Source organism: Taurulus bubalis, assembly GCF_910589615.1.
Source record: "Taurulus bubalis genome assembly, chromosome: 8".
In the NCBI taxonomy this organism is placed as follows: domain Eukaryota; kingdom Metazoa; phylum Chordata; class Actinopteri; order Perciformes; family Cottidae; genus Taurulus; species Taurulus bubalis.
The window spans coordinates 23,147,480-23,163,372 of NC_136596.1; the positions used below are offsets into that span (position 1 = coordinate 23,147,480).

Here is a 15,893-nt window from a genome sequence, read left to right on the forward strand (position 1 = left end):
TTACTGCTTTTACTACTGTTTATTATTATTTTATTTATATAACTTGATTGTTTTACTATGTGTCTCTATTGTGTGCGAGGCTGCTGCTGTAATCCTGCAATTTCCCCACTGCGGGACGAATAAAGGATTATCTTATCTTATCTTATTGGCCGTAGAGATGGCATGTTGATGCTCAAAGAATACATTTGAAAAACTCAACAGCGACGTCTCTTTCTTTGAGAGGGAATAGATGTGCTCTGGATTTCGAATTAAGCACCTTTAAAGAAAACAGTTTAAAAATGTAGGAAATCAGCTGACTTGCTTTCGCGCTGAATGAATCCGAGCAGATCGATAAGTGAACGTGACGCTGCAGACGAACAGATGGGATCGACATTTCCCCCGAAAGAAGAAAGCAAATTCTCCAAAAATGTCAACCCGTCGCTTGAAAGCAGTGAAACACTCTCAGGAAGGAAAAAAACAACAAAAACAACTATTTTATACACTTGTTATGCCAGAAAGCACGAATAAACAGCACATGACGAAACATTTAGGTTTAAATCTATACATTGTGGTTGTGATTGCATGTAGATGAGCTACATATAGCTCTGTTAACCGCATTTAAAAGACTCATTAGGCTAAAGAACATGTTGAGATGAACACGCTGGTAAAGTACCGACTTCATCACGACAGCGACCTTTTCTGTGCCGTCGCCAAGTCCACGCATGTGGAAAGATTCAAACTCGTGACCAACCTTGACGAACTGCAGGTCGGTGAGCGCCCGGACGTAGAAGTCGGGCGTGTACGTCTGCGGCGGGATGCTGTTGTTGAGCTGGCTGTTGCTGCCGCTGACGGAGAGCGACTCGCTCCGGTCGGCGCCGCTCAGAGAGGCCGTGCGGTTCAAGCCGCTGATGTGGGACGGCGAGCGAAACTCTGCGCACACACACGGGGAAATAAAAAGGTTATTAACAGCTCCTAAAAGGACAGGATTGTGTGATGAAAGAGCTGTCAGGTCTTCCTGCATTAATTCATTTAAAAAGAGCTTTGTTCTACGGTTTCAAAGCCATTCGTGAATTAAAGGCTCTCGGATGCCGATCAATGGAGGACCTCGAGGAAACAAGATGCAGTGCATGTTCAAACGCAGGCTAACGTGAATGATGTGAATGACTGATTAGCGACACACGAGGTTGAATGAAAGCACACACACACAAAAAATACAACATCTGTAGAAATTAATTATGTGAGAGCAAAAGAGACCGAACGGGCTTAAAAAACAACAACAACAAAATGACATAAAAAACTCATTTTTTCAATACCGATCAATCTGCCCAACGTGGCGACATCTTCAAATTCAAATTATTATCCGACCAACAGTCCAAAACGCAGAGATTCAACCTTCAGTGATATGAAGCCGTGCGCTCATTTAAGAAGCAGCAGCAGCACACTTTTGCATGAAACATGCCTCTGACTAATAATCGATAACCCAAAATGGTCGCTGGCTAACTTTCAGTTCATTAATTTAATGGATTCATTTGACAAACTTTTTTTGGCTTTCAGCGACTGTTAAAGTGGCAAATATGGAAATAAACTCTACTATTTTTAGATTTATTTTAAGAGAAAATAATGAAAAATATATATATTTATATTTCAGTGAAATCAAAACAGGTTTCACCACTTCCGGAAGTTGTTTACTGCCCAAATCTTCGTCATAATTATTAGCAGCTAACACCTAAAAACTGAAAAGACTTCCCCTACTTAGCCGGTTATTTTCCACCCCGACACTGAAACCACGGTGACTAACATCCACAGTGCGTCACCCAGCTGACGGTTTACCTTTTTATTTTGACATGCTTGTTTCACCCAAACACAACCCCACACACACACACACACACACACACACATGCTCATTACCAGCTGCTGCGTGTTATTACCGGTAGATGTGAGTCGTCCAGCAGGGGGCCTCAGTGAGTCATAGGAAACTGTTTTACCTGGACACGTCAACGGTGTTAGCCTTCAATGGATTAAGCCGGCTTGTTAATCATGTATTTCTACGGCTAAAGTTCTAGTTAGTTGTTAGATTTCACTTAATGTGTATTATATGTCGGTCTTGAGATCACAGGAGGACACTTTTCTGGATTTAGATCTACAGCTTTGAGTAAGCGAAGCGCTCAAAGCTGCTTCTTAGCACTTCGCACGACGGCGTCACAGACTTCTGTTCATGAAAAAAAAATTAAGACGATAAATTTGTCCAAACTACAGTGAAATATTTGCGCAATTTGCTGTTCATGTCGCGTCTGGAAGCAGAAAGAGCAGAAAGAAGAGCTGTTTCTTATTAAAAGGTTTCTTGGTTTTCCCATTTTCTTAGCTTCAGTCACATGACTCGCCACATTCTAACTAACACAGTGAGAAACACGTCCCCGTGAAACTAACACGAGAAAATTACATTTCCATTTTTAAATACACAATTTCCATTTTGGACAGACGATTACGTCTAAGAAAATAGACAAATTTACCAAATCACTACCTGCATTTCACTAAAATACGTTTTTTCTCACTTTTCTGTGTTATAATTTATAGAAAGAGACCGACTGGATCTTCAAGACGTCAGTGAAGGTTTTAAAACAGAGTTAGTGTTTCTAAAAATCAAAGTGGACCCATAGTTCCAAACAGCAGTCCTGCATCCACGTCTTGTAAAGAAGATCAAGACTGAGTAGGTGGTGGGATTTGCGTTTGGAACGGGGCTTTTGTGATCAAGTACAGGAAATATTTATTTGTTGTGTACGCTATAATACTACAATCTATTTCAGCAATCAATGCTGTTTGGAGTCTAGAAAACTAGATTCATACTCCACCATGAAAGTGAGGGATAGGACAACAATAACCCCAACAAATAATCCCAGGCTGCATCTCAGTAGCTCCACGTTCTCTTCTTCATTCTTTGCATCTACTTCACAGTTACAGTGATCTTACACCTAAATACTACTCATAAATCTAATCTGAAGCACCCAGAGCAGACGCTTCAGGTCCATCTGGCTGTCTCGTGGCGTCCCATCCTTCTGCGTTGGATCTCAGAGGTGATCACAGTTGCCCCGCCGACAGTTTAAGAAACCGTGCTAACGTTTTGTTCAATAAGCTCTTTGATCAACTTTGCTACTAAACTGTTGTGCACATGAAGTTTAAGACATGTAATAAATAAAAATGGTCCGTCAATACTTCTGGATCTCGAGGGAATTACACTGTGAATGCATTTGTGACATGAGAATTAATAGAGTTTACAAAATCTATCACCAATATTTATTTAAAGTGACTGTGAGGAACTTTTAACTAGTTACAAACCCGTCTCAAACACAAAATTGTCTCTTTCTATATAGTTATTCTTAATGCTGATTCCCCGCCATATGATTTACGGGGAGCCGCGGTAAAATGGGACTCTGGTCCTCGTTGGAAACACTACCGCCTTTGTCCACAGGGGCCGCCAAAGTCACCACAACATCAAAGTTCCTCACAGCAGCTTTAATATAAAAACATTTTTGAAGGTTGTAAACTTTTTTTTTTTTATATAAATACTACAGCTGCAACTAACAATTATTTTCACGAGCATTAATCTGCCATTTATTTAATCAATTAAGCTATAAATTGTCACAAAGTAAGGAAAAACAGATACGGTGTCGACTTCATACTTCTTGTTATTACCCGTCGACAGTTCAAAACCCAAAGGTTTAGTATAGAGGTTTACTATCGTGGCTTTTCAGAAAATATACTAAAGAATTTGGGCAATTCTGTAAAAAAAAGAAAAGAATAAATGGACCATTTATAGCATCTTGCCATCTGCTCTGCAAAATTCATGCAAATAAAATATTTGTTTTGGGTTTGAACAAAGAGCTTATTTGCCAAAAAAGCAGCTGCCGTCTTGAAACTCTTTTCCGTCTGTAAAGGGTAAATGTACACTGAATCACAGAGGGAAGAACACTGCTGCTACACTGCATCCGTCCTCGGAGGGAAACCTTTGAACGCACTGCACCTACAATCGGTGACGTCATAGCAGGTGTTTTATCACCGATCAATCGCTTCAACCCGTAAAGAGCAGCGCCGGAGCAATTCTCCGCCCTCTGTGTTCAGGCCTTTATTTACCATTCGACCCATTTCTAAGGCAATACAAATTTCAAAGCCATCGCCTGGTGAATCAAGAGCCAGGCCGGCCCACCCCCTCCAGCACCCCCACCCCGTCCTTGGTGTTAAAAAGGACCCAGACATGCCGGAGTTTACCTGGCAACCGAGAAAACAGAGAAAACCTCTTAAAGGGGAGGTGGCGAGGACGAGGTGCAGCCACTGAGAGGAGAGAAGGAGGGAGCGAGGGAGGGAGGAGGTGATGATGGCACAGAGGGAGGAGGGAGGAGGAGGAAGAGGGAGTGAGACACTGGGAGACAGAGAGACAGATCTGCTTCACATGCAAAAAAAACATGCACGGAGAAATTCTCCAACAGGAAGATGACAGATTACAGCGGACACATCGGAAGGTTTGATGAGGCAGAGGCTGGGAAGGAAGGAAGGAAGGAAGGAAGGAAGGAATCACCTGAAGGACCTGAAAGAGTGGGCTGTCGAGATGAAAACGCCTAATGAAAATTCAGTAAAAAAAAAAAAAAAAGTACGATTCAAATAAGTAAGTACCGAGACAAATAGTAATCTGTCGGCTGGAGAAGGTTGAACACAGGACAAAAAAAAAATTGTCCAAAGAGAAGCGGACAGAGATTTGTATTTAGATCCGACAGAGAGTGACGAGCTGAATGTGAAAACACAAACAACTGGCAGAGAGAAGAAGAAGAAAAAGATGAGAGTATTTTAAGAAAGTGTGCATGTGTGTGGAAGAGAAAGAAAGAGATGGAGAGGAGGGAACGAGTTCAAAGGTCATCAAACATAATACATAAATAATAATCAAAATATTATATGAACAAAAAAAAGCTGACACATGAATGCTCATGAATCCCTCTTTCCTTCTGGTTTTGATGTCACACAGTAAGAATCTCTGCTGAAGTGACTTTTTAAATTGCCTGATCCATTAATTTGAGGTCAACCACAAAATGGTGGCGTGTTAGAGAAGTGTGTTAAACATAATGATATATAAAAAAATTGAAGAGAAATTTGACCCACCTGGAACCCAAACAAAAGAAATTACATTTAGAGTCACAAGTTACTTCATCGCTGCTGTTTTGTGCTGCATTTTCTTCTGTTTTACTCTCAATATCAGGACACTCTCATAAAAATAAATAAATAAATATACACCTTGATTTCAAGAAACTACTCTGGTAAAATAAAGATTAAAAAGAAAACTGTCTGGCCAAAGAGAACAACTGACTTTCATTTACATTTCTCTCTCTGCTGATCGTCCCGGTCAAATAAATTAAATAAATGAACAAAACAAGCTCTGGAACCTCCCCACACAAAGTCCACAAACGGTTTCCCGTGAGACGACTCGTGGGCTGTCCCTCTATGGGGGTTCATGTTTAATCTGCAGCGGCTCCATCTGCATTACATATTGATGAGTGACGGCAGCCATGTTTTAATAAACTGCACTAAGACGTCCTGCAGAAAGAGGATATTGTTGTTCTTTCTAGTGTTTCATAGATGACCCTCAACAGCCCTTATTAAATATCCTAAGACACTATATGGTGAGAAAGCTAGAAGGACGTGATGCTGCAGCCGCTGGTGGAACAAATAATGTAATGAATTATGAATTGGGGGGGAAATATCATTAATTATCCACATTAGGCCACAGCAGATGAAAAACATGCATGTTTTGGGGTGGAATTTACTATGATATATGTGTATATGATATATATTTTAACGACTATCCATTATTCATTCAAGATTACAAATGTTCCTAAAATAAATAAAGAAATATGATTACTACAAATGCTTTAGTCTTCGTAATTCAACTAAGTAAATGTTTAGGAAAGCAGCAGAGGCTTGTACTGCAACATTATTCCACTAGGTGGCAGTAGAGGTATTTAAATATGAGACACTACACTGAAAATACTCATTTGACTTTTGTAGATTCATTAAAAGTGCAAATTCACAGGGAAGAGGAGTTGAAAGGAGAAGATGGGAGAAGAGCAGAGAAAAGAGGAGAAAGTTCAGGACTCACCCAGTGTGGGAGCGCTGATCGCCATGACGCCATAGAACGAGAACGGTCCGGTCTCAAACTTCATGTTCTCGTTGCCGGCCTCCACCTCCACTCGGCCCTGAAAACACAAAACCACAGGAACGTGGTGAGCGACAGAGACGACAACATGAAACAATCATCGGTGGGATTTACTCTGCAAACCCTTTTCTGTCTCGTGAGAGTGAACGTGAAGCAGCTTTTCTACTAAATCCTCATTAGTGTGTAGATGATGCAACAGCAGCACGAAGTATTGGTTTTAAATGATCGGGAGGTGAAACTCCTTCACTTGGTGGACTCATAACTCATTTCCTTCTTTTCAACTGTTTGAACAACCACATGGTGTTTTTGTGAGAAGAAAAAATAAATGTCCGCTGTTCCTCTCTCTGAAAACAAAAGGCCACTGAAACATCATGTGAGACAAAAATAAATTCCACTTAAAGTCATGTGATGTCAATTTTTGGGCAGTTTATCAGCTCCTTAAGGGTCCAGAAACATCCTCACAAAAAAAGTAGATCTGCAACTCATTATTTTCATCATCAATTAATCTGTTTATAAAGTACCAGGAAATATGAAACATGCCTGTGGTACTTTCTTAGTCAAAAGGTGACGAATTCAAATGTCCTAATTTTTTTCGACCAACAATATTCAGTTCCTGACATTTGAGAATCCAGTACCAGCAAAAGTTGGGTCATTTCTGCTTAAAAATGGCTGAAACGAGCTGCAGATCAATTCCCCGTAAAATATTTCATCGCCTAATCGTTGCAGCTTCACACAATTCAATTCAATTCAATACAGTTTATTTTGTATAGCCCAAGATCACAAATACAAGTTTGCCTCAGAGGGCTTTACAATCTGTACACATGACTTCCCTGTCCCGGGACCTCACATCGGATCAGGAAAAACTCCGCCAATAAAGATAGTAAAAACCCTTTTACAGGGAAAAAAGGGGAAGAAACCTGAGGGAGAGCAACAGAGGAGGATCCCTCTCCCCGGATGGACAGAAGCAATAGATGTCATGTGGCTTCACACAGAGTAGAGGATTCCTACTTCTTATAAAAAAAAGACTTGATAACCGCCTCCAAACCCTGATTTCCAGTCGGCGTGACATGGCACAGGTTGGCCTCTAGAGGGCGGTGCAGCCACGGGTCAAAACGAGGAGGTGTACAGTATTTATCAGCGATTGTTCCCCGAAGAGGGTTGTGGGAGGAAACATGTTTACTTTGGAATCAGACACACGGGAGTCGCACGTTCAGAAAGAGACGCAACCGCGGAGGGATGACGTGACGCAAAAGGAGGAGAAGAGGGAGAAGGAGCTGGCGGAGGAGAAATGAGAGTCAGAGAGGGAGGTGAGAGGGCGGAAAGGGGGTTAAGGAGGCCTCTGTGTTAGTACAGTGAGTCGGCCTGGACCGGCTGGCTGGAATGTGTGAACAGCAGCAACAACACAGCACAGTTAATCCACGCTGTCGTCCCTCCATCTCTCCATCCTCCCAACACACACACACACACACACACACACGAAAGCACAAAAGATGTACGAAGCCATGCTTGCTGGCTTGATCCTTGTAGAACATAACTATCTATAAAAAAGGTATAAACATGTGCAAATATGTCCGGATGGACTGCAGGGACATGAAGTTAAAAATAATGCACAAAAATGCAGAATATATTTCCAGTGCAGCAACAAAATGAATAAGTTTTTTCATGAACACACACACACACACACACACACACACACACACACACACACACACACACACTAAAGTAGAAAAATAAAAATTAAGTAAAAGTTACGAGGACGACGAGATTTGTTTTACTGTGTAAAAGGAGCTAATAGAGGTTTTACAATTCCCCGAAAACAGGTCGATTAAATCAGACGACCCGCCCTGAAGTTGTGTGCGTTTCTTTTTTTAGACTGAACCGGTGCGACTGAACACAAACGATCTGATGTAACCATCCCCTCTATTTCAGGGTGCGTGCCGGTTTGGAGCCCTGGCTTGGGATATGACAGGAGAGAGTTATCTGTCACTGAAGCTACAAAGTAAGCTGCTCCCATCACAGACGCTGGGCCCAATTCAGCTCACAACATCTTCACAGGCGACGCCTACGCTGATCAGAACTTCAGCCTAATCTACGGCAACACCGACAACATGCAGATTTAAACGCACACGGAGGAATATCTCTGCTGCTTTTTTTTTATATATATATATATGCTTTGGTGGAAAATGAGCAAAAGTATGCACATTTGAGAAGCTGAATTTTGTGTATAATTTATACATATGAATGTATACAAATACACATAAATATATAGATATAAATGTATACAAATAAACATGTACATCAGCGTGTTCAATACTTGTTCCCTGTGTCATTCCATTTTATTACATGTAACTTAATTTCTGAACATATTAGTTTGGTTTTCTTTGTATATATGATTACTTTAGTTGATACCGACATTTGGTGAATATGTCATGTCAATAGAATATATATTTACTGAGAAAAATGGTGACTGACTCTGTGACGAGGACGCGGTTCACGTGAAGGGATCGTTCTTAGCCGATGAAAAACACAACGATAATTAGTTTATGGGGATGAAACACAAAAGGAAACATAGGTAGTGAAATCATATTCATCTCTCCCAGTGGAGCCCCTTTAAATGCTGCACACCGGCCCTTTAAGGAGTAAAATCACGTGTTAGAGAGGCGTTGGCTGTTTTGGAGGGTGTGTGTGTGTGTGTGTGTGTGTGTGTGTGTGTGTGTGTGTGTGTGTGTGTGTGTGTGTGTGTGTGTGTGTGTGTGTGTGTGTGTGTGTGTGTGTGGCTGTCCAGGTTAAAAGAATGTACATTGTTATACCTTCAGGGCTTGTAACATACAAGTTTGCTCGCTTCGCTTTGTGCTTCATGAACATGCTTCAATGTTTTATAACAAAACAATCCCACTGTCCCTTAAGGATGACTCATTTCTTATCTTTCATTTTAAAAAGGGTAAGCTCCGTGTGCATAAATGGCTGTGGTGTCCAAATTCATCCAGTTGCACACATTCACATCTGCTCAGTGCAACCGCGGGCCGCTGAGTAGCCTGAGGTCTGATGCCTTGCTCAAGGGCAGCCTGCACACAGCGAACCTCTTCTGAGGATGCTGTCTGCGTCTACTCCAGGTGTGTGAGGTTTACAGCGGCAGGACTTCCTCATTTGACCCTTAATGCAAAAGGTCAACCCTCCTCTTCGCCAGCTTTCTGCCACTTCATGTATTTCAGCAGATTTGGAAACACGCTAATCGCCTCTCAACATATGGTCAACCCTGCACGTATGAATGAGGGCGTCGGCCCCGGGGGGTCAAGCGCTAACCTGCAACACGTGCGCATACTCGGGACTACACTCGTAAAATGCCTCGCGAGCAGCCAGCAGGAGGCACGGAGGAGGGAGGGGAGAGAGACTAGACACATGGGGGGTGAGAGGTGTGGAACCCGTTTCCCCAGACAAACTGACAGGGCAGCTTACCAGCACTTGGAACAATATACTGCACCAACATTTGGGCTTTTAATAATAATAATAACAATAATAATAATAATAATAATAAAAAGAGCCACCGTATTGCAGAGAACTAACAACTACAACGTACTTCTCGAATTAGGAAAAGCTGCAGCCACACATGCGGTCCGGACGAGGCAGAAAAGCTAAATGTTCTAATGAAGGATGCTTTTTTTTCTCCTTAACTTTAACTTTGATTGCTGCTTAATTAGTGATGAATAGTTGATGTTATAAATACTACAAGTTTTCAGCTTGAAACCTCACTGGAAACTCGTTCCGAACAGCCAAATGCATTTTTCTCCTTCAAATCCAAAAGAACTTTTTTCTAAATTCTAGTAAACAAATACAAAATATGTCAGATTGAATTTTGGGGACCTTATTACAGAATGAAGCACATGGTATCTGGAGTGGTGCACGACAACATGGCACCAAGTAGAAACAAAACAAGGCACTAACTGCAGAGTTGCGTGCAGGTCAGTTGCCTCTCAGCTCTGAATGTCGACGAGAGAAGCTTTAAAGCTCTTAAAGGGAAGACATGGTGAAAGTGTTTGGTTCTAGGAGTTTAGTGTCATATGATGATCTACATGCCTTTTCACAGACTACTTCTTATTTGTATTTCTTGGTACTGGAAAGGACAATATTGTTTACACGCAGCAGCTTCTGTGTTTATCTTCCATTAAAAATGTGTATTGGCCACAGCTCTAAGCCCACAAACACATAGACATGAAGAAAGCAACCTTTCATTGACCGAAACCCATGAATCTAAAAGGGGAAAATAAAAGATCCAGTTTGCAGACAAGCAGAGAACGTGATGGTGAGGATGGTGATGAACCTCAGAAGGCAGTGCGGCGGTAGAGATGCAGCTCACTAAACTCGGCTTAAAGCTAAACGGAGGTGTGAGATCCTGGTTGTGTGTTTTTGCTTGTGATGGGAATTAGTGAAAGTATTAAAAAGGGGTTGAAATGAGGCCTGGAAGTCAGAAACGTTAAATGTTGGAGGAATGATGGTTCAAAAATGCTGAAACAGGACCTGCATTGCATAAAATGCAAGTGTAGAACCAATGTAGTCTAATTTTCATAGTTTTTGCCATCATTAGGACAACAGTATGCTCCTGAAACAATGGCAGAGATCTGGGGCACAGTCCTAGCTAAACCACTTCCTCTGAAGGGGGAACTAAAAGTGAGCCTCCCTAAAAAAGGGAAACTAGGATTTGCAGCAACACATTTTGGCGATAATTATACAGTTTGACTTCTGTTTTCTCTTCCATATGAGTTGAAATTGGTCTTGAGGGAAAGCGGCACGTTTAAAACCCGCCTGTCTGATCACCTGACTCGTGCTGCTCTCCCGATGTTTGCCGACGTCCGTTGTTTCAAGGTGACTTTTATGATCGGAGGCGTCTGATCAGAACTTCAATGAAAACTTTCCCGATTGGAGAGTGACGGATATATTTCGTGGTAAAACCAGTGAGGCTAAAACACATTTAATTCCCCTATAAATCCTTCACAATAAAAGTCCCCGGTTATTAGTAAGACTTGTTTTATTGAAGAACGACCACTTGCAAAACTCCGCTAATTCTGTGTTAAACACATTTAACTTCCCATAAAGTCTTCGCAGTAAAAGTCCCCTCCGCTTATTTTTGTTATTTAAAAGCAGAAAATCAGGGAATGTTACAAGAGCCGCTCTTTGAGTATGCAGACTTCACAGTGTTTGGGTGATCGATGACAAAAGACGCATTGACATTGTAACCTCAGCCTTTGTGAATACAATGTTAATATTACCAAAGGAAATAACCATGATAATAAGATGTTAAAAATGAACTGGTATTAACCTTAAAAGGCTGTTTGTTGTCAGATTTCATCATAAAATGTTCACTTTAAAGTAGTTTTCACCCAAAAAATGTTGTTAGCAGCCACTAAAAATCTGTTCCCGCAGACTGTTGTTGCTGTTAGATAGCTATATTTCTGGGACTGTTGACAACCATTTAACAAGTCGGCATTCACATAATAAACATCACACGTACTCACTGAGAACAACAAACAATCTTAGGGGGGGAAGCAAATCAACTCTCAATAAGAAGTACCAACAAAGATATTCTTAAAAGCCATTCAGAGGAATTACTAATAACTTTCCCAAATTATGTACGTCAGCAAAACCAAAAACTAGAAATAGAATCACAATTAACAGCTGTGATAATACAAATATAACATTTTGTTTCCAGATGCAGGACAATAGTAAACATATGTTTTTTTAATACATTTTATACCTAGTTTTTTAAATAAATATCAATACATCCCCAGGTTGTTGTTTTATGATAGAAAACTGCATTTAAGGTAATCATTATGTGGACAAATTGGATTCTGAAGGTGAATGCGCGCACGTGTGTGTGTGTGTGTGTGTGTGTGTGTGTGTGTGTCTGGAGATATTTGAGGAGTTATTAACAGGTCTGTTAATAACTTATAACAAACTAGTAGGGGGCCCCGCCTGAAACTACACACACCTCCAGACAGTGTGTGTGTATGTATGTGTGAGATTGTAGTTGTGTATGTGTGTGTAGGTGTGAGCATGCATGCGTGTGTGTGTGTTCCAATGGCCTCAGTGTTTAGTGGTTGGTGACCACGTGTTTGTCACAAAATGAACCGCTGACTTCAGTTAATGGTTGGTGTCAAACTGAACAATTTGTGCAAAGTCACTGAGTCATTAGTGAGTGACACACACACACCTAACTAAAGAAGAAGGTGTGTGTGAGTCAGTGTCAACGTGCATCAATCACACACACACACACATTTTTTAGTTTCCTATTCTCAAAGGACGGACATGAGAGAGAGAGAGATATATTGTTTTACACACACACACACACACACACACACACACACACACACACACACACACACACACACACACACACACACACACACACACACACACACACACCTTTTTTTCTGTGGGCGATGAAATCAACCTTCATTTTACCTGGAGACGGGGCAACAAACATTATATTTGTATTTCTGTGAGGCTTCATTATGTGAAGCTTGGTTCTATATTACATAAAAATTTTTTTAAAAAAAAGGTACCGAGAGGAACGTTTAACTGGTTAAGAAAATGTCTCGGGTTAACAATGACGTCTCTTTATGACCTTCACAAGTAAACCAGACCATCATTGTGTAGATCGTCTGTTTCTATATAATACTTCTTCTTAATGCTCATCCTCGGCACCACCGGGTTGCATTCTGCACAAAATCAGATGAAATCATGCAGGAACAAGGTCTGACCGGAGCAGAGGGTCCGACCCTGCTGCAGTAAAATGAGAAGTTTTCTAAAGGAGTCTGGCGCTCTGAAGCACTACCGCTAATGTCCACAGGGACCGCCAAAGATCCACATGAAATGAAAGTTCCTTAGAGCCACTTTAAATGGAGAATGACTAGGAAACTTACAGCAACACACAAATAAAAGGAAAAATGACACAACAAAGTGGAATGGTGAAAGTTTATAAGACCCCCTGCATAAAAACAAACAAATCAACGTAGCTGGGTGGTTGAGAACGGCGGCCATTTTTATGTGTGGCCATTGGGACCGTTGCAGCGGGCAAACTTCCTTATAAACTGACCGACTTAGGGCCAGTCATGGTTTCCCTGAGGTGAGGTTTGTAGAAACGAGCGTAGTGTAGCATTAAAGCACGGTGGAATTAGCAAGCTAGCATTTTCTTTGTACTAAATCTTCTTAATGTCCGTCCTACTACTGCTGCTCTATTTCTAAGGCCTCCGAGCATCACAAAGGTTTTTTTTCTGGTTCATGACAAAGCAACTGCTTATTAAATATAATGGCCAAACTTCATCTCTTCTTTCTGTCCCGACTTGGTCATTTGGAGGATTTGATGAATGGATCAAGTTCAAATTTTCCATTCAGATTTCCAGAAGCTGAGAAGCTGAGAGGCCAAACAGCAATCTAACTCTGTCTGAGTAGACGGACTCTGTCCTGTGAGAGTAAAAGAGCATCTTTATAGAGGCATGAATCAGTCCAGTCATAAACAAACTGCTGACAGGGAAGATTACGACCAGGAAAACACACAAACACACACACACACACACACACACACACACACACAATATATAAAAGGAGTGGAACAAGGACACTGAATTATCTCTATCTGAGGTTTTTTATGTTCCCATGAGTCCACCGGACATCAGACGTACATAATGCAAACACGTACACGTACACACATTCATTCACCTCAAACTGTTCTCGAGTTGTGGCAATTGGAGGAAAAAAATAAAAATACTTTTCAAATCAATAAACTGTAAAACATCAAATCTCCACTAATCCGTCTGTTTCGACCCCTCTCCGTTTCCAAGAAGGTATACTTTTGTTTACAGGACAAATATGAGCAGCACACAAACCAAAGTTGTCTACACACAGGCTGCTCAATTAATTATTTAATGAGAAATCTGCAGTCTATCTATAATTACCGGAATAAAATATTCATAAGCACATAATCTAATGAAAACACTTCTTCTATTTTAGAGTGATCGTGTATAAAGAAATCAGGTTGAGGCATCTGCACACAAAACAAAAAGTGGTTATACCTGGAACCACCTGGATCTTGTGTCATTAAAATGTTGTTTAAGAGCCTAAACTTCACCTTGTTTTACCTGAATTAGACATAATCTGAGGCACTTGAGAGAAAGTGAAACACTGCAAGCAAAGACAGGATGTCGGTCCGCCTGCTACTTTTAAAATTAAACTAAAACCCAGAGGATTTGCTGCAGAGTCACACTCACTGTCAAGAACTATCCACAACTGCCGGTGGCATGCTGACACTAAATGCCAAAGCTCTCCAAAAAAAGAGAAGAAGGTCTCAGCGGATTATTCCACATGTGGGGTCTCACCACAACACCGCTGACAAACATCCGGATCTCCCACCTCGAAAATCTCACAGAAGGAGCAGCGGAGAGAAAGACGAGCTGATACCACCCCAACCCCCAGATTAGAGGACGCCGGCTAATGACTGTTTGGGGACGACGACGTCATCGACGTGTGGGAACCGTGTGTGTGTGTGTGTGTTGGTGTGAGTGAGTGTGTGAGTGTGTGAGAGAGGGAAGGAGTGCAATTAACACAGCGAGGCGTGATTTTCCCACCCCGTGGGATTAGAGCGCAGGTGAACATGTGCACAGAGCGGATACTTTGTGTGGTCGGTGAGCAGTGCGGATGGAGGTAGAGAGGCAGGCGAGTGTAGTTCCCTCCCTCCATTAACATCTTATATAATGGGGATCAATGAGAGAAAGGCGTCTCCCTTAGGACACAGCTCTCCTCCTCATCTGTGCCCGTCCATCCAAGGTCACAGCTGTCTGAAACCTGGTGTCTCCTCTACACTTCTCCTCCTGCCGACCACTTTGCACTTCACCGCTGGCGTTCTGTCATTCAGACAGATGTGACTTACACGTTAAAAAGGAATAGTTTTCACCCAGAAAAATGGTAGAAATTGTAAACAGTCCTCCAAAGGCTCTCTATGTCCCAGAAAAAAGCTTCAGTTTTACCAGAGGAGAGCGCCCCAAACAAAATGAAAGCACATCAGTGCAAACAGACTTGAACCGAGGCCAAATGAAAGACGGCAAAAAGAAAGAAAGAAAAGCATTCGAAAAACCAAGGATGGACAGATTATTCTCCCATGAAGACATTTCTCGCGCAGGTTTATCGCAGACGGGTCAATAGTGTCTTTAAAACAGTCGTCTGGCCGCATATGGATACAAGACATATGGATACAAGACATATGGATTTTTTTTTGGCCTTGTTGAAGTCTGATTGCAGCGATATGCCTCGGTGGAGAAGGACGTTTGAGAGCACTATGTGGATTTTACATTGTTCTTGGGTGAATTGTTCCTATTCCTGACAGCCTATTTCAAACATTCTGATAGCGAGTAAGAAAAGACTCTCAGGCGGCATCACTGATGGATTTTAAAACGTATTCTTCCGCTTCGGCATTAATCAATGTCCGTCATCTCCACGCCGGCTTAATCATTTTTGCATTTTTGTATTATAATGTCCGACAAAGCAGGACGTTAAGGTGTCACTTTAAATCCTATTTAAATCTTACTCCCTCACATCCTGCATGTAAAGCGCCTCGCTGGATCTTCATTTATTCTGGCACGAATGAGCATCATAGCGAGAGCGTTTTTTTTTAACTTCTTTTGCATTGTGAGGATAAATCGTTTTTAAAAGACGCTTTCACAGTGTGGAC

The 15,893-nt window shown here is 41.5% G+C and overlaps 1 protein-coding gene across 1 annotated transcript in view; it reads right to left on the minus strand.

Annotated features, from left to right (window-relative positions):
• LOC306740028 (metal transporter CNNM4) overlaps positions 1 to 15,893 on the minus strand; it is a gene marked incomplete at both ends in the record, with an annotated part of 36,109 nt that overhangs the window by 554 nt on the left and 19,662 nt on the right. Inside the window, 2 exons of the mRNA XM_079222131.1 lie at positions 731 to 909; positions 6,119 to 6,215. Of these exons, the coding sequence (XP_079078257.1) occupies positions 731 to 909; positions 6,119 to 6,215 (276 nt within the window). The remainder of the gene's footprint in view (positions 1 to 730; positions 910 to 6,118; positions 6,216 to 15,893) is intronic.